This window comes from Ailuropoda melanoleuca, chromosome 20 (genome assembly GCF_002007445.2).
Source record: "Ailuropoda melanoleuca isolate Jingjing chromosome 20, ASM200744v2, whole genome shotgun sequence".
NCBI lineage: Eukaryota > Metazoa > Chordata > Mammalia > Carnivora > Ursidae > Ailuropoda > Ailuropoda melanoleuca.
In genome coordinates, this window is record NC_048237.1 from 30,130,058 (window position 1) to 30,156,484 (window position 26,427).

The following is a 26,427-nucleotide window of genomic DNA, read 5'->3' on the forward strand; positions in this document are numbered from 1 at the left end:
TTTTCTAGAATATAGGTCCTTTACGTCTCTGGTTAAGTTAATTCCATGGTAACGTATGGTTTTTGGTGCTATGATACATATACTTTTTTCTCTCAATTGAATAGGTTTTCTTAAGATTATTTCGCATTCTAAAATAAGACCTATACTTATGGGAATATAAGATTCAGTATTCTTTCTCTCTTGGTTCTGTAATTCTGAAATAAATAAAAGGCTAGAATATTTTAGTGAGTAGATTTTTGCATGATGAATTTGCCATCTATTTGGTTACAGCTCAATTTGTAACTTAATATAAATGTGTTAGACATATTTTCAGTTTTTAAACTTATGATTACTAAAATCTTTCATTAAAGACTGCTGACATGAAATTGTTATAGGATCAAGATAGGATTATTCTATAGGAGTCTCTTGGGTGGGAAAGAAATTCTGAGTCTTTTATTTCTAAAACAGCATTTCTATTTGTATTTATTTTCCATTTCTAGTTTGATAGCAGCTAGCGTCTACTTGCATTCTGGAATGTTGTGGCAGCTTGTATTTACTTTGCATTCACTACAATCAGAATGTAATTCATCCTTCAAATTTGTTTATATTTATTTGAAAAAGATGGCCCAGACTTCATTCTATTGATGCTTTTTACATTCTCGTTATAATAAAGTTTCTTTTAAGTTAGCTTTGGCAGTCATTGTTTCTAAATCTTATGTTTGTAAAATACTTTCAGTTCCAGCAAGTTCGTGAGCAGATGGAGGCAGAGATAGCTCACTTGAAGCAGGAGAATGGCATACTGAGAGATGCTGTCAGCAACACTACAAACCAGCTAGAAAGCAAGTATGTTTCCAAATGCTTTATTTTTAATTGAATGGCAGAATATTTTCTTGAACCATCAAAATGGTGTTTGATAGTAATTGGTTAGACTTCTGTGTTTTACATTTGTTTCTAAAATAATTTTCAAAAACAATTTTCTTGCTATGTGAAGAGCCACTTCAGCTAAACTGTGTGATAAATGCTAGTGTTAGTGGTGCAACATTGTCTACAAATTTATGAAACTGAATTTATAAGTTTTAAAACATCTATCCTTTAACAGTAGTTCTTAAACTTCATTATTCTGAAGGGCATCTGGCATGTTCATTAAAAAAGCATATTCTTGAGTCCTACTCCTAAAAGATTATGATTCAGTGGCTCTGAGGTGGAGCCCAGGAATCTGCATATTAAGACGTATGCTTCGTGATAGTGATGAAATTGGCTCTGGGCTATATACTTTGAGAAACTGTGCCTTAGAGAAGAGTTAGTACCATGCTTACAAAAATAAGCACTCTGACTGACTGATTTTAATAGATTTTCAGAACACCAGTTGGAGAGTGACACTGTTGACTTATGTTCATGAGTGTGTGGTCATCCATTTTTCTTGATTATGGTGATTTTTGAATTGCGTAATTGTTACCAGAATGATTCAGAGATTATAGTCAACCAGGCTTCATTATTAGTAGTCACTTAAAACATTTTCTGAATGGCTGTAAGTGAAATTGCTCAGAAAAACAAACATCAAATATGTTTTGTTTATTCTTTTTATGTGTTTGTAATAATAGAAGGTTCCTAATCTAGTTACTGTTTTCAGGCAGTCTGCTGAACTAAATAAACTACGCCAGGATTATGCTAGGTTGGTTAATGAGCTAACCGAGAAAACAGGAAAGCTACAGCAAGAGGAAGTCCAAAAGAAGAATGCTGAGCAAGCAGTTACTCAGTTGAAGGTGACCTATTCCCACCCTTATTTATCATTTCATAAATAATGTAGATATTCAGTTCAGGGACCTAAATGTGCGTGTAGGTTTGAGAAATGTAGTTTCAGGCTTAAACGAACCGGTAGGCTAAGTGTTCTGCCTGTGTAGAAGCATGGCATTAATGAGAGAATTGAATATAGGCTTGAGTCTGAAGTTAAAAGCTGTTTGAAGATATGAAAAATGAAATTTGCTGATTGATACAAACAATTTCTTATTTGGGTGGTTAGGGTTCACATGTGTGAGGCAAAAATCAAGTAGTTAAAATTAACTTTAATATCATTTATCATCCATAACTTGGGTTTGTCAGTAAGTTCAGTAGAACGCATTTTTCTTCCAGCATTGGAATAGGTGACTTTCCTTTGCTTTAGCACAAGACCAAGAAATGCTTCAGTAGCTTTCACATGAGCCATAGTATAAAAGAAATCAGTTTCTTTAGATACTAGAATGCTACTTAGTACCATGAGAAGCTCATGCTGAGAAGTGATGCATGGGGTTGCTCAGGCTACAGAAGAATAGATTTGTTTCTTTTGCACCTTATAACATATGCACATTGATGAGTAGAATTGATGAACAGAATTGTCCTTTTCTCCTTTTACTGGAGAGAGGATTTATTGAACATATAGTTCGATTTGTGTAAGTCCAATGTATTAGATTCCTACCTAGGTCATTGATAGAATCATACCTAACACCAGTTCCAGAGTGGTAGGGGTTAAAAGGACTTTGAGAATAATTGAATGTGGAAAATAGTGCAATTTGTTTTCTTGAAGTTTTCATGGGTCCCTATGGGAGATTGATATAATTGTCCTTTCTTTTATTCAAAATTTGTCTTGCTGGTGTGTTTACTGCTGGCACTTAACAAATATGGAAGTTCCTATGGATATGGATAAGCAGATAAATGATACTAAAGACTGTAGTCATCATTGAAGTGTTGTGCTATACCGCAAAATTTGAATTTTAAGTACCTACTGGGATTTAGCAGTAAAGATAACATCCTGTCTTTTGAAAACCTATCAGCTGAAGAAAATAAAAATGGACAGCAGATTATAGCTAAATAGATCAGATATGTGATAGTAGTAGCTACAGTGATCTATTACTTGGTTTTTGTAAATCCTGCATATTGGAGGGTAGAATGGCTGTGGCTGATATCTTTGTGTTTTATAAGTCTGGGGCTTATCTGCCTATTTTATTAATGTAGGAGACGGATGGAATAAGCAGTTTTATGACAAGAGCAAAGAGGATGCTTTTTTTTTTTTTTAATTTGAAATCCTGTGATTATGCTGACTTACCCCTTTTTCCAGGTTCAACTACAAGAATCTGAGAGAAGGTGGGAAGAAGTCCAGAGCTATATCAGGAAGAGAACAGCAGAGCATGAGGCAGCACAACAAGGTAAGGGGAGAGGCATTCATATAAATTTAGTATATAGTCCTGGGTTAATTTTTCTCCCCTCTTTATATGTGAAGAAAGTATGATTTGACCTTTTTGTTTAGGCCAGTGAAAACAGCTTTTGCGCTTTCGGAGTACCTTTGTTTTATTTCAGATTTCTTAGAGTTTCTAAAATAAATTCTCTACTAGCTTTATCCTGAAGCATTAAGTTGCACATAAAATTATAGTTTGTAATGGGGTAATAGGAACCTAGTTGTGTGTGTTTCCTTTCTGTAGTTACTCCCTTTGGTTCCTTGATTACCTCTTTATTTTTTGTTTATAAGGGAGGACTTACTTTGTGTATTGTGAAGAGAAAGAGCATTACCATTTCAAATAGTTGACTTAAAACAGTCTACTTAAATGTTAACTTTCATTACTTCTTTTTTTTTTTTTTTTTAAGATTTTATTTATTTATTCAACACAGATAGAGACAGCCAGCGAGAGAGGGAACACAAGCAAGGGAAGTGGGAGAGGAAGAAGCAGGCTCATAGCGAAGGAGCCTGATGCGGGGCTCGATCCCAGAACGCCGGGATCACGCCCTGAGCCGAAGGCAGACGCTTAACCGCTGTGCCACAGGCGCCCCATCATTACTTATTCTTTTTTTTTTTTTTTTTTNTAAGATTTTATTTATTTATTTGACAGAGACAGCCAGCGAGAGAGGGCACACAAGCAGGGGGAGTGGGAGAGGAAGAAGCAGGCTCATAGCGGAGGAGCCTGATGTGGGGCTTGATCCCAGAGCACGGGGATCACGCCCTGAGCCGAAGGCAGATGCCCAACGCCTGTGCCACCCAGGCGCCCCATCAGTACTTATTCTTAATTTGATGAATCCATCTGGGAGATAATGGAGCTTGTACTGTGTGCAGTAGTTGTCTCTATTACTCCTTTTTTCCCCATAAGAGTCAGTGTTTAATAAAGTAGAGTTCCAAACAGTAGGATAGATCATACAGTTTTGGCCTTTTAGACCTTTGGTTTCCTCTGATTCCCCATGCCTGCCATCCCTCCACTCCTGTATTTGCCTTTGGTTCAATATTTAAATATACCCAAGATACTTAAAGGCCTTTTTCTTTATATATAAAGTTTATTTCTATGTTAAGATATATTAGCTTATTTTTTAAATTTATATTTTATATTTCTTCAGTGAAGCACATACGAATTTTGACAAAAGAATTGAGCTGTAAACTATATATATTTCTCTCTAAACTATGTAACTGTAAACCATAAAACCTCACTCTCACCAGAAGCAGTCGTTTTTGCTCTTAGCATTCTCCATCATATTTCTAAACACACCTATTATTTGTACGCATGCTGCTATCTCTTTAATATAGGTATCTGTTGACTTTTATTACAGGAAATGAGGTCTTAACTCCTACACCATTCCTCCCACCTTCCCCTCATTCTACCAATATGGTTACGCATACTTCTTGATCATGTCAGTATTCCTTGTTGACATCATTATGACAGTGTAACTCAGTCCCGAGCCAAGATAATACTAAAACTGCAATTCTTCTCATGAACAATGTTGTTTAAGTTCCTAGAGCTAATTATTGCTTTATGTTTTTAACTTGTTTGATCCTTATTTTATGATTTAAAATTTTGCCTATGGTTAAACTCTTACCCTCTCTTCTCTGCTCACCTCTCAATGTATGAGGTACTGGAGAATCTTTTCAGTTTTTCCTCGGGATATCCCTCTGGAGTCCTCCGTCTTCCTGTTTCAGGACTTGTTTGTTTTCTAGGTTGGCTCCAAAGCTGTCTTCCTGAAGACTACCTGTGTTCTGGGTACTGTGTCACCGCCATCTTTCTTGCTTTCCTCCCTCATTTAATTGTGTATCTTTTAGTCCCACGAGAGTATGCCTTTAAGTACATTTGTTGAGGCTTTGAATATCTGAAAATGTTTTTATTTTTTCTACCTTCATGCTTGATTAGTAGTTTGGTTGGAGAGTTCTAGTTCATAAATCATTTTCCCCACAGAAGTTTGAAGGCATTAATTCAGTGTTTTAACTTCCACTATTGCTGGTAAAGAAATATTATACTCTTCTGAGTAATCCTGGATATGACTATCATGTTTAATTATAAGTTCTTTTTTGCGTTGTGTTTCATTCTGTTGCTAGTGTCTTGTTATGGCAGTAACATCTTTTCTTAAAATGTGCACATACATGCGTTTTCTCTTTTTCTCTATATTTGCCTCTCTTCCTTGGTGGTAGTGGTGGTGAACTTGTTTATGTTATGGGGCCAAGAGGTAGCAATACCTAGTATCTCCTTTTCCTGAGCCTTTCCAGATTTCCTGAACACCTTCCCCTTCCAAGTTAGTGATCATCTATCTTTCCATTCATTTTTATCTTAATTTCTGGATTTGGAGTTAATTTCTGATTGCATCAAAGGTAGTTTGTGTTTCTCATTTTCTTTGTTGTTTTGGGGTCATTGCTAAGAAGGGAAGCAGACAGAAAAGTTGTACTTCATTCTACACCAGGACATTTGTCAGCCCTCAGCATCTTTCTCTGTTTTCCAGGTAGGAGAGTATAGGGAATTTATAAGAAATTCACTAGATAACTTACTGAAGTGTCTTTGGGGAAATAAAGAATGCTTTCAAGAAATGATGCAACAGTTTTAAACATCATGTACCATTCAGTTAACACATTTTTGAGTATGTACTATGCACCAAGCCTTGGACACTGCTCTGGATATAGAGAAAAGGCAGTTCTGATCTCAGAAACCTTACTTCCTGGGCGAGGAGAAGAGTTAGTACAGTGTGGCAGGTTCTGTGAGAAAGGTAAGCCTAGACTGCTCAGGGGAGCCATGGGTAAGAGGGGAAGAAGAGGAGAGATTCAAGGAGTTTTTTGTAGAGGAGATAATGCCTATGCTAAAGATGAGTGGTAGTAACCAGGAAAAGGAAGAGAACTTTGTAAAATGCTCTGTTTTATTACAGATCTACAGAGTAAATTTGTGGCCAAAGAAAATGAAGTACAGAGTCTGCATAGTAAGCTCACAGATACCTTGGTATCAAAACAACAGTTGGAGCAAAGACTAATGCAGTTAATGGAATCGGAGCAACAAAGGGTGACCAAAGAAGAGTCTTTACAAATGCAAGTTCAGGTATCTAACTATCTCTCTTTTTTAAAAAATAAAGGTAGTCAGTGGCTGGATGTATCTCTGTAGAGGAGAGCAGATAGTCTACCTTATCCTAATTGTGGAGTGGTGATGAATAATTTTAACTTAATCTTTGAGCAGTTGTCACAGTATGGTGTCTTTGAATATGTGCTTAAAGATGTCCTCACTCACAGTCTTAAAATCTTTGTGTTAGATTAGGGGCAGCACTGCTTATTCTTAAGTTTTACCTTCTCCATCAACTGTCAAAATGGAGTGCCTAGTCTTTATTGTGTAAATTATGCTTTTTGGAATCTAAGAATGCCTTTTTAAAGATAAACAGAAGCTTGTACCTCATTTTGTTCATGTCCATTGGTATATTTGTTAATAGCACACTTATCCCCCCCCCCCTTTTGGTTGTTATTTTATGAAAGGATATTTTGGAGCAGAATGAGGCTTTGAAAGCTCAGATTCAACAATTCCATTCCCAGATAGCCGCCCAGGTAATTGTGCTTTCATATTGCTTGTCATTACTAATATATATTATAATAATGATAACATATTATTAATATATAACATAAAATATATATGGTTTAATGATATATGATTTACGCTATGATATGATATAATATTCTTAGCCATTAAATTAATCACATGAATGCCTGTTGAGTGCCAAGCACGGATTAGTAGTTGGGAAACTAGTCAGTGAATCAACAGTGATGATCCTGGTAGCTAAGCACTCTGATAATTATGTATAGTGCTGTAGGAAAACACCAAGAAAGAAATCTAAATCCAACTAATGGAGAGTTTTTACTGTAGGAGAAAGATACGTTCATAATCTTGACACAAAACAGAAATTGGCCAAATTGTGTTAGGAGTAGTGGTTTATGTATTTAAAATGCTTACTAAATACTGACTAAACCATAAGGGATAACTTTAGATACCCTCAGGTGGTAGCAATAGCTTAATAATATAATACTATATGTTAATACGTAATCTCAGATTATGTATGCAGCAAGATCATTTTAAAACTTCTGTTCAGTAAGTAGGAACACCTTCCAGAGTTCTGCAAGTTGTATTGTTAGACCTGTTATTCTTTGGCATCTTTGCTGAGTAACATCGATATAGTCTAAAGTGTATATAATACAACATTAAGAAGAAAAGAAAAAAACTTCTAAGCACTTCTTCTGTAATATACATATTGTTCGTTTCAGTTTCAGTTCCTCAAGTTTAAATTTCTAAAAATTGTAGAAAAAGTACTAGCTTTTTCTATGTTAAAAAGTAATTTTAACATTAAAAACTTGTTTTTAAGGGTCAGGCAATTTCAAACTCCCAGAACTTTGATATTGCACATATTTTTTCCTAGTTGTTTTCTTTGTAGAGACTATAGTCTAAAATGAATTGGGTAAGAATTTTTTTTGCTATAGAAGAGGATGTTTGTGTGTATGTGAGTGTACATGTATATATTAATTATCAACTCAGAGTGGATTGAAATCTTAAATTATTAGCTGAGAGGTAGCTCTAGAAAATTTATCAGTAATTAAATACTTAGAGAATGCTGTAAGTATGTTTTTGAAAATTAAGATGCACATGGTTCTGTATCATTTCATTATTGGAAATTGTTTTTAAGATAAAGATGATGGCCTTTGTAGGTGTTTTCCTGTATATTTGTTACTTGTCAGTTATATAATTTCCAGGCCTGGCAGTTTGTTTCATTTGAACTGTCCTATGCTATGTAATTCCCTAATACTGGTTGTTAGTGATCAAAGCTGCTTTCAGAATAATAGCTACTATTTATTGAACACTCATCATGGGCCAGACACTGCTTAACAACTTGATATACATTAATTTCTTTTAATTTTTAAAGCTCTGTTTGATTATTGTACAACTTTTCGACTTTTTCTTAAATGCTTTTATGTTGACACTGTTTTTGTTTCTTAGACCTCCGCTTCAGTTCTAGCAGAAGAGTTACATAAAGTGTAAGCCTGCCTTTCTACACTTCTCTTATAGTTGCTTAGTCACCACTAAATGATACCTGTTCCATCAACACTTATGCTTTACTCTATATTCTAACTTGTTCAGAAAATACTCTTAACTAGATCTGGAGCAACTTTTGCTCTCCTCCCTCCCTCGATGAGTTGAGTGCCTAAACATTGCACATTTTGTGTTTTTATGTCTTCATTGTAAAGAGTTGGGGAACCTTTTTTTATTTGGGGTTTAGCAGTGGGAGAGAGAATTGCGATTTGAGATTAATGGAAGTAAATTATTTTTTGTGCCTAATAAGTAGTTATACCTACTCTGTATTTTAACTATATGGTGGTATACCCAAAACAAGGTTCTGTTTTTAGTGTATTGTTCAGTTTGCATAGACATGGCTAACTTGAGTTCAGAAGACCTAAAATCTGGCTTTGGCATTACCAGGTTTGTGAACTTAAACAAATTACTTCTTTTTACCTCAAGTTTTAAAACAGGGGTATGTATTTTAGGGAGTTGTAGTGATGTATATGATAGACAGTACTAAACTGAAAGGAGCTACAGAAATGGAGGGGACAGATGCATGAGAAACTACTTAAGTAAGCATGACCATATTTAAGGCTTTTAATCCCTTGATTTGTGACTTGACTTCAAAATGTTTATTGAATGTAAAAATGTATTTCCTGGTACAGGATTGCTGAAAAGGATAAGCAGATAAAACAGACTGAAGATTCTTTAGCAAATGAACATGATCATTTAACAAGTAAAGAGGAGGAACTTAAGGTACAGTAATTCTGATAAATGGCGACAGTATTTATAAGCATTAAATTACCTTGATATGGTAATCAGTATGACCATCTATGAAGACTGGAAAGTCCTCTAAAGTCATTTGAAAAGTGTCTTTTTATTAAACTACAAATCCTCTTTAGCCTTCCAAAAAGAGAAGTTCAGTCGGCTTTTCGGACGTGATATAATTCACGAAAATTTGGGAAATATGCTAAGTAACAGGAATTGATGATTTCCTTTTCCTATTTAAGAAATTGTGATTTGAGACCTTTACTTACATACGAGATGCTTTACAAATTTTTAAGTCAGTTACGTTAAATATTTCTCATTATTTTTTCTTCTTCTTCTAGGATATACAGAATATGAATTTCTTATTAAAAGCTGAAGTGCAAAAGTTACAGGCCCTGGCAAATGAACAGGTAGGTCTTCATTGCTGTTGAGCATTTACTTCAGAATTTGACCTTGTCTGTACTTACTTTCATTGGTATTGCAAGCTCTGATTATATTCATATACATAGTAAATACAATGGTTACTTGTGTTTGCCTGCATAGCATATTGTTGAAAGCCTCTTCTGTTTGACCATGACTCTCAGAACCCACCTAGATAGTACTATTTTCTATGTTGAAACTCATGTTTGGGCAGATGAATTGATCCCATTCAAGATCTCGGAAGAATCCATTAAAACTTCTTAATGTGCTGATTTGTTTTAGCCTTCTGCTATTTAATCAAAAAAGAATATACTTTTATTTGGATAAGATTTGACCAGTGAGAAGTACAAAATACTGGCAGTAAAAAGTATTACAGCAAATGTATAGATATTGCTTTAACTTTTACCGCAAATATATGGAAATGTAGCTCTTCAGTATATAAAAGTAAGGGGAAGAATAGATTTGAGTGCTTCCTAAGAAATGATACAATTCTCATCCCATTCCAAACACAGGCTGCTGCTGCACATGAACTGGAGAAGATGCAAAAAAGGTGATTAAAGCGTTGCTGTACATGGAGCCATTCATACATTCATGTTCAAGTATAATTGCAGAAATTATTGCTATTCAAAACTGATAGTAGTGCACATAATTTATGTAAACCTTTGAATGAATTATTTTAATTGATTTTTTTTTCTCATAGTATTCATGTTAAGGATGATCAAATAAGATTGCTGGAAGAACAGCTACAGTGTGAAATTTCAAACAAAATGGAAGAATTTAAGGTGTGTGATTAAGCTTGTCAACTGAGCTTAGAACAACCTTCTATGGTTTTCAGTTGAAATGAGTCTAGAAATACTAGTTTTTATATGAAATCACCCTGAAGCAATGTTTCTATAGTTTATTTGGGGCTTATACAGACAGTGAATGTTACCATATGCTTTTTGCCTAGATTGTCTGTTTTTAAAATAGAATTTTGAAATTTGGTTTACCTCAGTCTTTGCTCTACTGTAGTTTTCATTTGGCAGTTTGTGATGGTTTTATCTGCCTCCATTGTCGGTGCAGTGCTAGTTTCTGGTCATGGCCCCTCAGCTTGAGTATTGGAAAGCAGTCATATTGCTGGGGCGCATCTCTTCATGTGTATGAGATTTGCATTCTTCTTCTTCTTCTTCTTCTTTGCTCTTTTTTAATAGGAATCCTGTAAATATTTATTTATGAAAGCAGTATTTCCCAGAATCCCTTGGCACAAACTTTCAGTTCTTTGAAATACACTGTCTTGGGATAAAGCACATGACTGAATTGGGGGGTTTAGTTGAAACTGGTTTTACAGATCATTGTACATGTATTAGTACTGTATTTCTATATTTTGGAAATATATTCACTGAAAATGAAAAATGAAAAACCATGTGAGATTTGCATTCTTATGTCAGTATATAATTCACCTGTCACTTTAAGAATACTTGAAGGAATAATATGGGTTTGAATGGGTTTTTTTTTTAATCTATTCAAATGATTGCTTTGTTATTTTTTTTTTTTTTTAAAGATTTTATTTATTTTTTCGACAGAGATACAGACAGCCAGCGAGAGAGGGAACACAAGCAGGGGGAGTGGGAGAGGAAGAAGCAGGCTCATAGCAGAAGAGCCTGATGTGGGGCTCGATCCCATAAAGCCGGGATCACGCCCTGAGCCGAAGGCAGACGCTTAACCGCTGTGCCACCCAGGCGCCCCTGTATTGTTATCTTAATAAAACAGTAAATTGAGATTCTTTTTTTTCAGATTCTAAATGACCAAAACAAAGCATTACAATTAGAAGTTCAAAAGCTACAGACTCTTGTTTCTGAACAGGTAAGGCTTTTCATGAATTACAAGGCAGAAATATCTAATATTGACAAGATCTGGTTCTTCTTAAATATTAATCAACTCATTCATTTTGAGGAGTTTTGCTGAAGGATGGATGTATCTTTTCATTGCATTTCTATTCATCTTGTGCTTATCAGGCATAAGGAAAAAATTTTTTCTTCCCTGAGGGGGAAGCTAATGCTAGCTTCCTGTTTATAAGCACTTAAAAAAAGTGCAATAAAATACATAAAAAGCATCTAAGTCATTTTGATACATTTGGCTGTCAGGATGAAAGTCTTCACACTTTTGGAGCCTTTTTTCTAAGGCAACATGGTTTCTTAAAAAGAGAGTGGGTTTGAAACCTGTTACCAGCACTTAAAAGCAGAGTGATGTTGATCAAATTGCATAACCTTTCTGAGACCTTTCATTCTAAGTCTTTCACATTGAGATTTTATTTACATCATAAGTTCGTTAGATTTAAATGGGGAGGTTTATGTATAGTGCTTTGCCTGGTGATTGGCATTAAGCAGGCATCTTAAACCTTAATTCCTTTCCCTTAGAATATTTATTTTTTCATCTCCTCTTTACCCCTTACTGTCATCAGACTCTTCTGTATTTATAGCAGGCCATCAAAACTATAGCAGCCTTAGTAAGTATGGCTCCATGAACTAGAGCCCCAGGCAATGTCCATTCTATTGCTCTTCTCTCCTACACTACTCTTCAAATTCCAGTGTTTAAAAATATTTTAGACATCTTGATCTTAGATGACACATTAAAATAGAAGCTTTGAATATTTCTCTTATAGTGTTAAATTTGGGGACTTGTATTAGAAGCTGAAATACAAGTTCCTGCAAATGATAGCATTTCCTTTCACAGATGCATGCTTTCTTTTTTATATTAAAATTTGCATAGTGCAGGTATTGAATTGGTGTAAGTAGCTGTGCCAAATACTATGGAAGTGTTTGTTAACATCTGTTTACTTTTCAAGAAATAGTCTATTTATTCCCTCCCCCACTTGCATGTGATACTAAGTGCCTTGCATAATCTTTATTACTTCATATATGCTTTACCCTTACAAACAAAAGGCAGTAGAGGAGATAATGCTAAACTGATGATATCTAGTGCAGTGTGGGGGCGTGACTTCATGCCACTGTAATCTAAAATAATATTTAAGTCTTATCCTTAAATCTTATTCTTGTTTCCCTTTGTTGTGGTATAGCTTATAAGAGACACATTTCATCAATTGTAGGAATTCTCCCCCTCAATTTATCATCTCTGAAGCCTGGATGTATCTTACAGTCTCTGGTTATAGTTAACGCTGACAGCATTTAAAATTTTAGTAGCTACATAAAATACCAGGTGTGAGATGCAACATTAATGACTTGGATGAGGTAAAATGTGATTGATAATTTTTGATTCTGTTACTTCTTACCCAGAAAAGCAGAATGTTAAGTTGTGGGTTGGTTATAGAGATTCTGGAACTCACTTATTTCAGTGTGTAAGGTTTTGAATACTTCCTAAAATTAACTTCACAGGAAGTAAAACAAATGCCTAGAAATGTATGACTCTGTCCTGGAATTCCAGTATTAAAGGTGCTAGTAACTTCTACATTTAAATAGAAAACTGGAACCTTTACAAATCTTTTAGAATTTTTTAATCTTTTAGTTCTGTACTAAAAATGTGTTGTCCATCATTAGTCAAGAACAAAACCACTACCCTTTTTCTTTTCCTCAAAGAGAATATGGTGATTTAAGAATGGCCATTCTAATATCTTACGTAAAATTCCGCAACATATGTGTGGAAGTTAATACTAAAAAAGAAAATCCTCTAATTTCTACCTTAACCGAATCAGCCTTCTACCTACCAATAAGGTTTCTATGTACTTTTAGATACTCTGTTAAAATAACAACCTTTTGCATGAGATAGGTTTTGTTTTAATGAAGAATAGTTTGGAAGTTTAATGAACAGTCCACAGAACAAAATTTTATAGCCATATTTTTAAAATTTATTTAAAAGAATTTGGTAGGGAAAACATACTTTGTGGTACTAATTTAAGGTTTGCTCTTTGCTAATTCTTAGAATTTTTCTTGTTCTTAAAGCTCTCTCTTTTAAAAATAGTTTAGAAAGCATGTAACTATGATGGTATGTTTTGGTTGTAGTTGTGACTTAGCTCTCTAATCTTCGCAGACCAAAGAACCATCTCTCTGGCTTCTTCTCTGGTCATTTTTATTGCTGTCACTAGTGAAAAAAGAGATCAAGATTAGTGTAATCTTAATTTCTTTGATTTCCACCTTTCTTTAACCCCTTCCTATCCAGAAGTCAGTATTAGAATTCTAAGTGACAGTTGAGAGATGAACAGTTTAGTTATGTAAAAAAAAAAAAAATCCTTTTGCTCCATGGATTTTTATCTGGGAGGAAAAGATTGAGCTTATTGAAACAGAAACCAGTGATGGTGCCAAGTTGTTGTTTCTTCAGGTGTAGGAGGCAGAAAGACAACAAATACCAGGTAAGGTAACCTGTTTATACACTAAAGATGGGAAGGCTCCATGTGGATATAAGCCTGTATGATAATCCCAATGATGCAAATAAATCAGTTAGTAGGATCTCATTTACTCAGAATAAAGTAAAACTTCTGGGGAGGTAGGGTTCTGAGTTATCCTTTTTTTTTTTTTTTTTTAAAGCAAAGCAGCATTTCCATTCTTCTAGTAGATTTTTATTAAGTAAAACCTATAGAGGTAGGAAGTTTTTTCTCTTTGCCCTATTGCCTGTTTGTGTTTTATTGCAGAAGAATTTATTATTATATAAAATTTAGTTTTGGAAATCGTCTAGGGAGAACACAATTGGTTTGGGTTAGGCCAATAATGGATAAAGTAAAAAGGTTGGAAGGATGCTAAACTGGTCACTTTTCTGCAGTTGAATATTTGATAAGTTGACCAAGAGTACATGTTAAACTGTAACTTCATTAAAGGAATAATTTCCTTACATGTTTACGAATTGAGTATGTGCTCTATACTATGCTGCATGCTGAGGCTACAGAGATGAGTGAGGCTTCTCGTTCCTGCCCTCAGGAATATGGCTTTTAGTGTGGAGATAGATGTGTAATACAGAAAAGTATGATGAATAAAATTCTTGAACTGTGGTACAGGGTTAGAGGAAGAGATAATGAATTCTATCTGAAGGACAGTGAGCGTGAAGAGACCCCACAGAGAAGGGCCTACTAAACTTGATTTTGAAAAATGGCCATCAGTTTGCCCAACAGCTAAGGGGAAATCCAGGCTGAGGGAATACAGTGTTAAAAGTCATGGCAGTGTGTGGCCAGACTGGTGTATTCAGAGTTTATCGGCATGTAGTAGAAGTGCAAGTATGCAGTGTAAGTAGTATAGAAAGATTGGCTAGGGCCCAGTCACGAAGGACTTTGTATGCTGTGTACGGACCGTGAACTTGATCTAGCATGTTGGTAAATCCCTGAAGGATAGTGCAAGGATGAGTAAGTGTTTCGTCTAGTGTTTTAGATCCCTCTGGTAACAATACGGTATTTGAATTTGTGTGGGGGAGAAATATGCAGGACTAAAGGTGTAATACAATATATGATTAAGGTACAGATAACTTGGACTTAATAGTGTTAAGTCTTTTTTTAAATTGAGATGTAATTGACATGTAACTTTAGTTTCAGATGGACGTCATATTGATTTATCTGTAGATAATGTGAAATGATCACAACAGTTAAGTCGTTAATAGTTAACATTCATCACCAACATAGTTACAAATTTTTTGTTAAATCTTTTTATTTATTTTTTTTTTAGAGAGAGAGTGTGTGCTAGCTGGGTGGGAGTGGGTGGGGGGGAGGTGGTAGGGGTGGGACAGAGGGAGAGGGAGAATTCCGAGCAGACTCCACACAGCGTGACGCTGTGATGCGGTGCTCCATCTCACAACCGAGATCATGATCTCATCTGAAATCAAGAGTCCAGTGCTTAACCTACTGAGCCACCCAAGTGCCCCTGTTAAATCTTACGTGAGATGGCATTCATCAAAAATAGAGATGGACAAAAACCCATCTTGATGAAAGATTTGTAGACTTAATGCATTATTTATTTTCGTAGTTTATAACCTGACTTAATATACTTTTGACAGCTCCAGTCTCCTTTCTTGTGATAGGGAAATTTTTCCCATTGGGAAGTTCTTCCTGGACCCCTCACAAGATATTCCTTACAGGCAGCAGGCAGAAGAATAGTGTGGTATTGTGATATTTGAGATGAATAAAGCCAAGGGCCTAACCTAAGGCATTGAAGAAAAGGGGATTAATTTTAGAAATATGTAAGAAGTCGAGTCTTAGGACTTGGATTTGGCAATGGAAAAATTAATAGTATTTGTGAAAATAGTTATAATAAAATTGGGGGGAAGTAAACTGGCAAATTTAGGGGAGTACTGAATGGGATGGGCAAAGAAAAACCCCAAGCCTGTTTTGGTAGGCTGCTTAGCCTCCTGAAGGCTTGGGAATGCTAAGGGGGAGCCCCTCTTCTAGACACAAAATAAATTATAGCCGTGGGGACTTTTGTGTTTCTGGGGAGATGCTAGAAGGGAAGTGGTTAAAAGTGGGGGGTCAGCTTACACGTCGTGTTTTAATGCATTACAAGGAGAATATATTCATGTCTCGCTCCTGCAATTTATAATCAATTTTAAAACATTCTATATGTTTGGTCTAGGTGGTGGTCACATAATATGTACATGTTAAAAATTAGTTGAGTTGTATACAGGATTTTTTTTTTTTTAAAGATTTTATTTATTTTTTCGACAGAGATACAGACAGCCAGCGAGAGAGGGAACACAAGCAGGGGGAGTGGGAGAGGAAGACGCAGGCTCATAGCAGAAGAGCCTGATGTGGGGCTCGATCCCATAAAGCCGGGATCACGCCCTGAGCCGAAGGCAGACGCTTAACCGCTGTGCCACCCAGGCGCCCCTGTATACAGGATTTTTGCACTTGCCCATATAAATGTTATACCTTAGTTTTTAAAGAGTCAAAATCAATTTATAAGAAGAAAGAATAAAGCCTCCTTCCTGGTCTTCCAGGGTTTAGAGCCTTGGATTTTTTTTTAATATTTGAAGAATGGAATTGATATAGAATTAAGTTAAATTCTCTTTATTCTTAAGATTTTCTTTTATAGTAGTTAAAAAATTATTCAGAAGGTACTAATTCATTTCGCTAGTTCATATTATGCTTCATCTTTTTCTTTGTGTAGCTGCTTCTCTTCTGTCTTGTGATTTCTGAATTAAATAATTCTTTAATAACAGTCTTCAAGTGTGGATCACCTTCCTAAATTATGAATCTAATTAAAACTAAACAATTTTCATAGAATTGTAATTTTTAACTATTTTTATCTCATTCAAACTTAGTAAAATTAAACTTTTTTCTTTTTTTGGGTGATTTTCATTTTAGCCTAATAAAGATGTTGTGGAACAAATGGAAAAATGGTAAGAGTTTAAATTTTTCTTTTTATATTTTAATGACTCATTTCTACCAAATTTGAGGTAACAGAATTATTAACTATATTAATCTAGATTCTTAAAGTGCTCTTCGTACTTAATAATGGAAGAGGGTTAGGTATGCTGTTGACTGGTTTGATTTGGGATTACGTTAGGTTTGTGGTGTTAGGTGTGGCAGTGATTTTATTTATTTAGGCTAGCCTGTAAGCATGTATTACTTGAACACATTTTACTTATTGGTAAAGAAGTACCTTTAGATCATGAGCAAAGATCCTAAGAAACCTTTCTAGAATTAAGTTTATAAGAACTGAGGGACATAGGAGTTTGATTGATACAAAGTATTTAGCAGTGATAGCATTTACCTTGAAAAATAGCTAATATGTTTTAAATTTATGATTCCAGTATTCAAGAAAAAGATGAGAAGTTGAAGACTGTAGAAGAATTACTTGAAACTGGACTTATTCAAGTGGCCACAAAAGAGGAGGAACTGAATGTAAAACATTTCGTATATTTGTTTTCTTTGTGGGTTTGTCAGTGAACATGAAGAGGATTACTGTAATTTAAGATTTTTCCCATAACTTTTAAAACTTAATATTAGTTATCTACATTTAACGAGTACATGATATCTTTTTTCCATTAAATTTAACATTTTATTAGAAATACAAAAATGCATATTTGATTGTAACATTCATTGAAACAGGTACTTTTTTTTTTTTTTTTTTTTTTTTTTGGTTTGTTATTTAAGGTTCCCCATCTCCACCATGCCCAAATTATAACCAAATGACAACTAACAGACTTTGTAAGTTCATGAAATAGTATTGGAGGCCAGGGAAAGGAGAGACTCCAGTTCTGTTTTGTGATTATCATTAATCCTAACTAACTTGATTAGGACAGGGTTGCTAGAAGAAATGTTAAAAGATGTATTTGAGTTTAGGGGGGGAAATGACAAGTGGTATACTGTGTGCTTTTGAGGTTGTAGAAATGTAAGTAGAAATACTTGTGGGGATAAATGAATTGAAATTTCATTTGGCTATCTCTAGAAGTTACAGAATTGTAGCTATGTGTGACAGGAGACTTCTGGGCCTTCCAGAGAGGGAAAGAAGCAGCTAAAAAAAAAAATGAGAAGTTAGGATATTTTGAAGATAACTCATTTTTTAGAAAGTAAAAGTGTGTCGTGCTTCTGTATCTTTGAAAAAGGCAATAAGAACAGAAAATTCATCTCTGACAAAAGAAGTTCAAGACTTAAAGGCAAAGCAAAATGATCAGGTAATGTATTCAGTAGATCCTGCAACTGTTCTCTTTTAAACAATGCACAAACCTGTTACGTTCGAGTAGAGCAAGTCTGTTTATTCCTCCTTTCACCAGTGTGGAATTTGTCAATCATAGTTGTAATCTGTGAATGATTAGTGACTTGATTAACGGTACTAGAAGCTGCAATTTATAGAATGCTGACTATATGCCAGGCCCTGAGTAGAGTACTTTAGATAGGGTGTCATTGCTGCTTGCTGCACTGATAAAAGTTTTGAGTGTACAAATATAAAGAAAGACTCTAAATAACAGAAGAAGCTCTCTGAAATTAGGCAATTTCCTAGTTGTATTTTCTTCTTATCTGGTTAGAATTATTAATTAAATTAATTGTAACATATATCTATTGATTTTTCTTTTGGCCTACACTTACCATAGTACCCTTAAAGCTACTTATTTTCGGAGTGCTTTTCATTTTCATAATTATGACATTTAAAAAGAAAAACCTAGAAAGAATCAGTTCCTGGGTTACTGTTCTCATTTGGATTTTGGTATAGTGGAAAATTTAAGGGTAATATACTTTGCTATTTCTGAATTCATTTATATTTTGAGCAAATTACTAAGTAGGATATTTTCCTATTTCCAGGTTTCTTTTGCATCTCTAGTTGAAGAACTTAAGAAAGTGTAAGTGATGACATTTTTAAACTGGTTTTTCTCTTGCGGTCCATTTTCTTAGTGCCTATAAATCTCCTTTTGTGCAGTTTAGACAGCTGTTTGTTAGTTTAACCTTCACTCTAGAATTTTTTGCTGATGAATTAAGGGAATGTAGCTATGCTTTTCTAGTGCAGTATGATTGCTAAAACATCTATTTCTATAATTGATTCCATTTATTAACTTATGGCATCAAATTGTTGATTTTCTGTTTTTGCAGTAAGAACTATTTAAAAAAAAAAAAACAGGTTATACTGGATATAGAGATCATGTATCCTCTTCTTGATCTCCGTAAAGTTTGGTGCCATAGTTGTGTATACATTCTGCCACTGCTTTCAGAACTCTGGAAGCCAATATTGTTGAGATAAACTTGATTCTTCCTAGTGTTCTTCTGGGTTCAAGTCTTAACATTCTCTAGGCACTTTCAAAGCAGATCACCTGCTTCTCTTTGTGTGTATCAGCTTTAGCCATCTGGTATTTACTGATGAAGTCTCAGGAATAATTTTTTTTCGTCTTTTTTTTTTTTTTTTTTTAAAGAGGGGGTGGGCAGAGGGAGAGGGAGGGAGAATCTTAAGCAGGCTCCATACTTAGTGCTGAGCCCAGTGCTGGGCTTGATCCCAGCACCCTGAGATCATGACCTGAGCCAGGATCGAGAGTCCTGTTCTTAACTGACTGAGCCACCCAGGCGCCCCTCATTTAGGAAGACTTTTTAGTATTTTTTTCCCTTCTTATCTGCAAGATATGTTGCTATTCTACTCAAAGTGGGAAGAGTTGATTTGGATGACCCCTGTTGGTGCTATTTTTTATGTCTTGGTGGATCTTGGTGATTTCTATTAAAGTTTAAAACTGCATTTCTTGATCTAAGGATTCATGAAAAGGATGGAAAGATCAAGTCTGTGGAAGAGCTTCTGGAAGCAGAAGTTCTCAAAGTTGCTAACAAGGAGAAAACTATTCAGGTATTGGGAGAGAGAAAGCTGTGTGTTGGGTTTTTTTTTTCTTTTTTGTTTATCAACTTTAGTGAATATCATTTAATTTCATGTGTTTGTCTGTACCTTGCATTTTATGTCAACTTCTGTGTTTCCATTGTCCAATCTTGTCTGTTTTGTCATTGTCAAGGATTTGAAACAGGAAATAGAGGCTCTAAAAGAAGAAATAGGAAATATCCAGCTTGAAAAGGCTCAGCAGGTAAAAATCCCAGAGCCATAGCATGACAGATTTGTTAGTGTATGTACATTTATGAGTTATTTGGTTTTTTTCTTGTTACTCAGAAAAAAACTTTTAGTAGTGTGCTGTAAGTATTTTGGGTTATGTGCTGTTTATTTATTTATATATATATTTATTTATTTATGCCTGATTTGAGAATTCTTGATATTTTATTCAATATATTATTTAACTTTTAAAGATTCTTTTCTAGAAAGTTTCCTGTATTAATGTTTCATTTTAGTTTGCCAACTTAAAACAGTTTGGTAAATCTTTTTTTAACCTTTTTTTTTTTTTAATTGCATGGATTAAAATGTTTTGTTATAGAATATGTGTTGCCCAACCTTTGCTTATAGAACAAAGTACAAACTTCATTGGGGAATTTCAAAGGTGGCTGGGGATTACTGGACATAAATGTGTTTTGGTGAATTTAATGTGATAAGGCTTCATTGAAGAAGTAGTGAGATTGCATGGAAGTGAGGATTCATCCATTCTTCAACAGAGTTGTTCAGCAATATTTCCTGAGTTCCTTCTACTTGTGAAAGCACTGTGTTAATGATTTAAGATCATGTGTTGAATGAAAGAGGATATGATGAAAAGATCACAGTTCTCTAATATAGATAGAGAGGTTAGGAAAATCTCTTGAACTGACATCTAAGCCAAAATCTGAAGGAACTATGAGAAGACAATGGGGGATAAAAGGTGCTGTTGAATTACTGTGTATGATAAAAAAAAAAAATGAGGACAGTGTTGAGCAGATGGTTTTGAAGACTGGAAAGAAGAGCCCTGATACGGTAGAGAGATATATGTACAATTAATACTCTAATTTTCACAACTTTAGAATTATCACATTTTTTAGACTTACTATTCATATTTTTATTTTGTTACTCTTACTGTCATTGGAATCAAAGGCAAAATCCAAACACATCTCATTTTGGCATGAATAATTCAGCTAGGATCTTTGTAATTTGAAGTGTACACATTTTAAAGTTTATCATAAAGCTTAAGGTAAATTGAATGGAGTATAAATTCTTTTTTTTCTGCTTTTTTCTTTGTATTTCAGTTATCTATCACTTCTCAAATTCAGGAGCTTCAGAACTTGTAAGTACCATTTCTTTCATTTCCCTTTAATCTCTCTTTTCCACAAGTTAAATACAAGTATGTACAAGTCAAATACAAATCAAATACAGTTATAATGAAAATCATAGCTTTTTAAAATTTAATTTCAAGTAGTATTTTTAGGAATATGAAATTATATCTCAAAAAGTTATTATGGTTTTAGGTTTTTCATTAGGATTTAACAGGAATTTTTGACAGGAATGGGGATAGAGTGGCAAGTCTTATTTTTCATAATTTATAATCTGAATATGATCCTGGATTGAGATGTTGCTCTTTGCCCATTTTAATAGCCACGGTGAAACTAATTTATCTATTTCATAGCCAAGCCCGTGGTAATAAGCTGTCTAAATTTGCTGGTATTGATTTAAACAAGATGGTATGGGGTGAGAGTACGGCTACCCTAATTTATTCAGATCCGGATCTGCAGTGATAGATGGAACTTTTTTCTTTAATTGTTCTATACCTTTTTTTTTTTAAAGATTTCATTTGATAAAGAAAGAGAAAACACAAGATGAGCACGGGGTGGGGGCAGAGGAAGAGATAGAAGTAGATTCCCCACTGAATGGGGAGCTTGATGTGGGGCTCGATCCCAGGACCCTGGGATCATGACCTGAGCTGAAGGCAGACACTTATCTGACTGAGCCACCCAGGCGCCCCAGTCGTCCTATACTTCTTAATTTATCATCTGCAAAATCTTGTATGCTTTTATACTTAGTATATTTACTTCATAGTTTACCATCAGTTTGGGCTGTAAGTACAACCTAGAATCTACTTTTCCAGTCACCAGTAATTTTGGTTTGTATAGTTCTGTAACATTTTCACTGATAGTTCTTAATAACTCATTTTTAGATTAAAAGGAAAGGAGGAACAGATGAATGCCATGAAGACTATTTTAGAAGAGAAGGAGAAAGACCTAGCCAATCGAGGGAAATGGTTACAGGTGAGAAGTTAAAAACAAAAGTAAACACCTTTTTTATACTTGAATATCAATTCAATTCATACCAATTCTTTTTCAGGATCTTCAAGAAGAAAATGAATCTTTAAAAGCTCATGTTCAGGAGGTAACACAACGTAACTTGAAAGAGGTATAGTATAAACAGATTACCAGCATATTACATAAAAAATGAGGAGTCTCTTTTTCACTATGCTAGAAAATAAAGAAGTTAGTATGTTCTCCGAGTTTACTTGCCATAAAAATTATTGTACCACAGTTGTGTTGTTGTTAATAAAATAAGTTAAATTTTATCTTTGTCAGGTCTTTCTGCCTGATTTGTCAGTCTAAGCCTAAAAGCATTTATTGTCCTTACTTTTTGAGGTTGACTCTTAAACTTACTTAAGTATCTGTGTTTAATTGGTATATTAATCTGTAATCCTTTAAGAAATTGATACAAAAAATTCAGTTAAATAAAGTTCATCCTATCTTTGTTTTATAAATGGCCTAATTTTAACATATAATTATGGTTTTTTTTTATTTTATTGGTGTTTTATATATAGTATATATACTTCATCCCTTGTAGTACCTGATCTTTTTGATGTTAGAATTAAAAATGTGAATTCGTTTCTTAGGCATGTTCTGCATCACGACTTGAAGAACTTGAGACTGTGTAAGTATAATTTTAGCCAGCATTTTAAAGAGGAACTTCTCATTATTTTGCAGAATGTTCTTGAATATCATGATGAGTTTCTTCTTATTCATTTCTTGTTAAAATAGGAATTAAAGTCCAGAGGCAAATAAGCTAATAAGTCTCTTTTTGGTATAATAAAAACAGAGTCTCTTTCAGTGCCTTCAGACGCCTGGGGACTTTATCCTTTCCAAGCCCTTCAAACCCATCAACCAGAAGATAATCTTAGTTATAACCCTGATGAAGATTATTGAATCTCTAAGAAAGTAACTTACTTATTGAAGAGAACAGTATCTGTTGTCATACCAGTTACTGTGCTAAAGAGTAAAAATACTGAATCTGATCAGCGTAGGAGGGATCGGTCTTAATAGATGTTCATCCTAGAAAATTTTTGTCTTAAAAAGTCTGTTCTCTAAGCTAATTAAATCAGTTCACAGTGGTGAGAAGGCTATCTGGACATCTTTTTGGCGTGCTATACAATTACTTTTAAGATTTTTGCTTTGCTGTGATACCATCAATCTTTATGGATGCTTAAGAATTGGCCCTTTGAAACTGTGTCTTTAAAAGTAAGATATTGAGGATATTAGGTCATTGTCTTTATGAAGACAAAGGAGTTGTCTCTATTCTTGACACTAAAATTCTCATTTGTACAGCTAATTGTTTATCATGGGGGCATTGTATAATTATCAAGGTACTTTTGTTTCATTACTAGTAGAAAGCGTAGAGACACATTTCTGGTCCATTTGTAGTAGGTCTGTAAATCATTAAGGTATGTGATTTTAGATCTATTTCTGCATCACAGTTTTCTCTTTTCAAAAAAATTAATAGGGGCCCATGGGTGGCGCAGTGGGTTAAGTGTCTGCCTTCAGCTTAGGTCACGATCTCAGGGTCCTGGGATGGAGCCCTGCCGGGGAGTCGGCTTGACCCTTTCACTCTGCCCCTCCCCGCTGCTTGTGCGCTCTCTGTCTCAAGTAAAGAAATCTTTGAAAAAAAAATAAAAAAATAAAAAATATCATTTGATGGGGGGAGCAATTTTAGATTTACAGAAAATCGAGAGTAAAGTTCAGAGTTCCTATTTTCCCCCACCCACACCCTGTTTTTCTTGTTAAATTTTGCGTTAGTGTGGTACATTTGTTACAAATTGATGAACCAGTGTCCACATATTGTTAGTAACTAAAGTCTGTAGTTTCCATTAGGGTTCACTCTTCTGTGGGTTTTGAGGAATGTACAATGACATGTATCCATCATTACAGTATCATACAAAATAGTTTCACTGTCCTAAAAATCTCCTGGCTCTACCTATTCATCCCTTCCTTCCTTCCAACCACCATTCCCCCACCACCCCCAACCTCCGGATACCACTGATCTCCATAATTAGTGACTCCATAATTTTGTGTTTTCCAGAATGTCATATAGTTGAAATCCTACAGAATATAGGCTTTCAGAATGGCTTCTTTCACTTAACAATATGTATTTAAGTTTTGCTGGGATTTTCCCACCAACTTTTTAATCCTATTCTACACGTGTGCTCCTTTTTCATTTTTCGTGTAGACCTATAAACATTTTGAAATTCTTTGTACTTTAAGGTGGGATAAAAATAGCTTTCAATTCAGCAAATATTTGAGAGAGACTGTTTTGTGCCCTCTGGCACGGGAATACGGAAGTGGCTAAGATGGGTTCCTGCCCTGAGGAAATAGATAAACAGATCATTTTAATAGTGTTGAGTGTTACCCTAGAGGTCTTTTGCGTAGGATGACAAGGGCAATTGGGATTCACATGAGCTAGATAGAGTAAGACTTAAATCTTTGTTGGGTAAGGGAGAACCATATTAAATTATACGTAGCCTTGCTTCACAAAGGCTTGGGCATATTGTAAATTCCGGGGTCAACTAATTATGGCTTTATTTTTTTATTTTGTATTTTAGATTTTCTTCGTAGATAAAGCCATACTTGCTTAAGAAATGTTAACTGTGAAACTGTAGCAGTTTTGTGATGTACTTTGAGTTGAGTGATTCTAGAAATAATGTTTTTTAAAATAAGTTTATAAGTTGGCGTAATCTGGGAAGAAAGAGCTGGTTAGACGTTGTTTCTGCTTTTTTCCCTTAGGGGTGATATTGAAGTCTGGTTGTACTTTTTTATGTGTATAACTGAATATAAGGTCTTTATAAAAATTCTAGGTTGAAAGAAAAGGAAAATGAAATGAAGAGAATAGAAGCTATACTAAAAGAGAGGGAGAGTGATCTTTCTAGCAAAACAAAGCTGTTACAGGTGAATATATTTAGTTAAAATTAATGATTGTGTGAATTACTGTCTTCACGTATTTTAAACAATTTCAACTACCTGAAAATAGTATACTCTTTCTTCCCAGCCAGACATTGGGTCTCGTTCTTCAGAAAACTATTAATTATTTGTTTATCTTTGGAGAAAGTGCCCATGCATAAAATATGTGTGTGTATTTGTTTTAAACACACTGTATTTAACCATACACACATTTGTATTTGGCTTTTCTCCCTCAGTTATTAATGTTTTTGAGATCTTTCCACATATGCACATTTCTGTCTTCAACTTTTAGTGGCTTCGCGGTATTCTGTTGTATCATCTGTCATCATTTATATAACCAGTCCTGGTTTATGGATGCCTAGATTATTTAGAGTTGTGCTTCCTATTACAACAGTGAATATCCTTGTGTGTGCATTTTCAATACTTTTGCTAGTATATCTGTATTTAAAATTCCAGGAAGTGAAATTCTGGGTCAAAGGTTTATGCACCTTCTTTTTCTTTTTGAAAAGAGGTAGTTAAAATTGAAAATCCATATCTCCTCATCTCCATGTTGTTAATACTGAAGGTACTTACAGAACACTAATTTGGTGGGGCGCCTGGGTGGCACAGCGGTTAAGTGTCTGCCTTCGGCTCAGGGCGTGATCCCGGCATTATGGGATCGAGCCCCACGTCAGGCTCCTCCTCTGTGAGCCTGCTTCTCCCTCTCCCACTCCCCCTGCTTGTGTTCCCTCTCTCGCTGGCTGTCTCTATCTCTGTCAAATAAATAAAAAAAATAAAAAATCTTAAAAAAAAAAAGAACACTAATTTGAAATGATAGCAAGTTTTAGATGGCTGCATTGTCTCCAACCACTCTTGCTCACATTTCTTGCTCCAAGTGTTGGTTCTGTTACATTCTTCTCTGTCAAATGGATTCATATTTAATATTGTTAGATAATGCTGAGTCACCCTCCAAAAGTGTTTTTACAAATTTACACCAAGAGAGGGCCATTTCCTTTTCATTCTCTCCCTACACTGACAAAGATGAAAATATTTGATATTATGCTTGAAAGATGGTTGGATTGTTTTAATTTGCATCTGATTGTGAGAGAAGTTAAGTACTTCATTTGTCTATTAATTGGTCTTTAATTTTTCCCATATTTTTCTTCTGGGTTGACTTTTCTTACCAAATTATAACTTTTCTTTTTACATAATAAGAGAAATTAACCTTTTGTCACCTGAGAAGTGACTTGTTTTCTTAAAAAATTTTTTTTATTTCATTTTCTCCCCACTTTTGGAAGTTTAAAACTTTTATGTATTCGAATATAATTAATTTCCTGAGAAGTCTTGGAATGAAAGGTATCTCTTACTCTATGATTATAAAAATATTTTCATGTTTCAATATGTTTATAATTTACTTTTTTGTTTGATGTCTTATTCATATGTAATTCATTTGAGTAAGTTATAAGAATAACATTTTAACCTTGGGGGGGG

The 26,427-nt window shown here is 34.6% G+C and overlaps 1 protein-coding gene across 1 annotated transcript in view; it reads left to right on the forward strand.

Moving 5' to 3' along the window:
- KTN1 (kinectin 1) overlaps window positions 1–26,427 on the forward strand; it is a 107,894-nt gene that overhangs the window by 58,301 nt on the left and 23,166 nt on the right. The window contains exons 8-30 of the mRNA XM_034648689.1: window positions 716–822; window positions 1,610–1,742; window positions 3,071–3,158; window positions 6,118–6,284; window positions 6,710–6,778; window positions 8,217–8,254; window positions 8,942–9,032; window positions 9,386–9,454; window positions 9,977–10,014; window positions 10,165–10,246; window positions 11,238–11,306; window positions 16,735–16,769; window positions 17,184–17,274; window positions 17,979–18,047; window positions 18,673–18,710; window positions 19,603–19,693; window positions 19,854–19,922; window positions 21,001–21,038; window positions 21,906–21,996; window positions 22,073–22,141; window positions 22,623–22,660; window positions 24,855–24,945; window positions 25,414–25,468. Coding sequence (XP_034504580.1) covers window positions 716–822; window positions 1,610–1,742; window positions 3,071–3,158; window positions 6,118–6,284; window positions 6,710–6,778; window positions 8,217–8,254; window positions 8,942–9,032; window positions 9,386–9,454; window positions 9,977–10,014; window positions 10,165–10,246; window positions 11,238–11,306; window positions 16,735–16,769; window positions 17,184–17,274; window positions 17,979–18,047; window positions 18,673–18,710; window positions 19,603–19,693; window positions 19,854–19,922; window positions 21,001–21,038; window positions 21,906–21,996; window positions 22,073–22,141; window positions 22,623–22,660; window positions 24,855–24,945; window positions 25,414–25,468 — 1,726 coding nt within the window. The remainder of the gene's footprint in view (window positions 1–715; window positions 823–1,609; window positions 1,743–3,070; window positions 3,159–6,117; window positions 6,285–6,709; window positions 6,779–8,216; window positions 8,255–8,941; window positions 9,033–9,385; window positions 9,455–9,976; window positions 10,015–10,164; window positions 10,247–11,237; window positions 11,307–16,734; window positions 16,770–17,183; window positions 17,275–17,978; window positions 18,048–18,672; window positions 18,711–19,602; window positions 19,694–19,853; window positions 19,923–21,000; window positions 21,039–21,905; window positions 21,997–22,072; window positions 22,142–22,622; window positions 22,661–24,854; window positions 24,946–25,413; window positions 25,469–26,427) is intronic.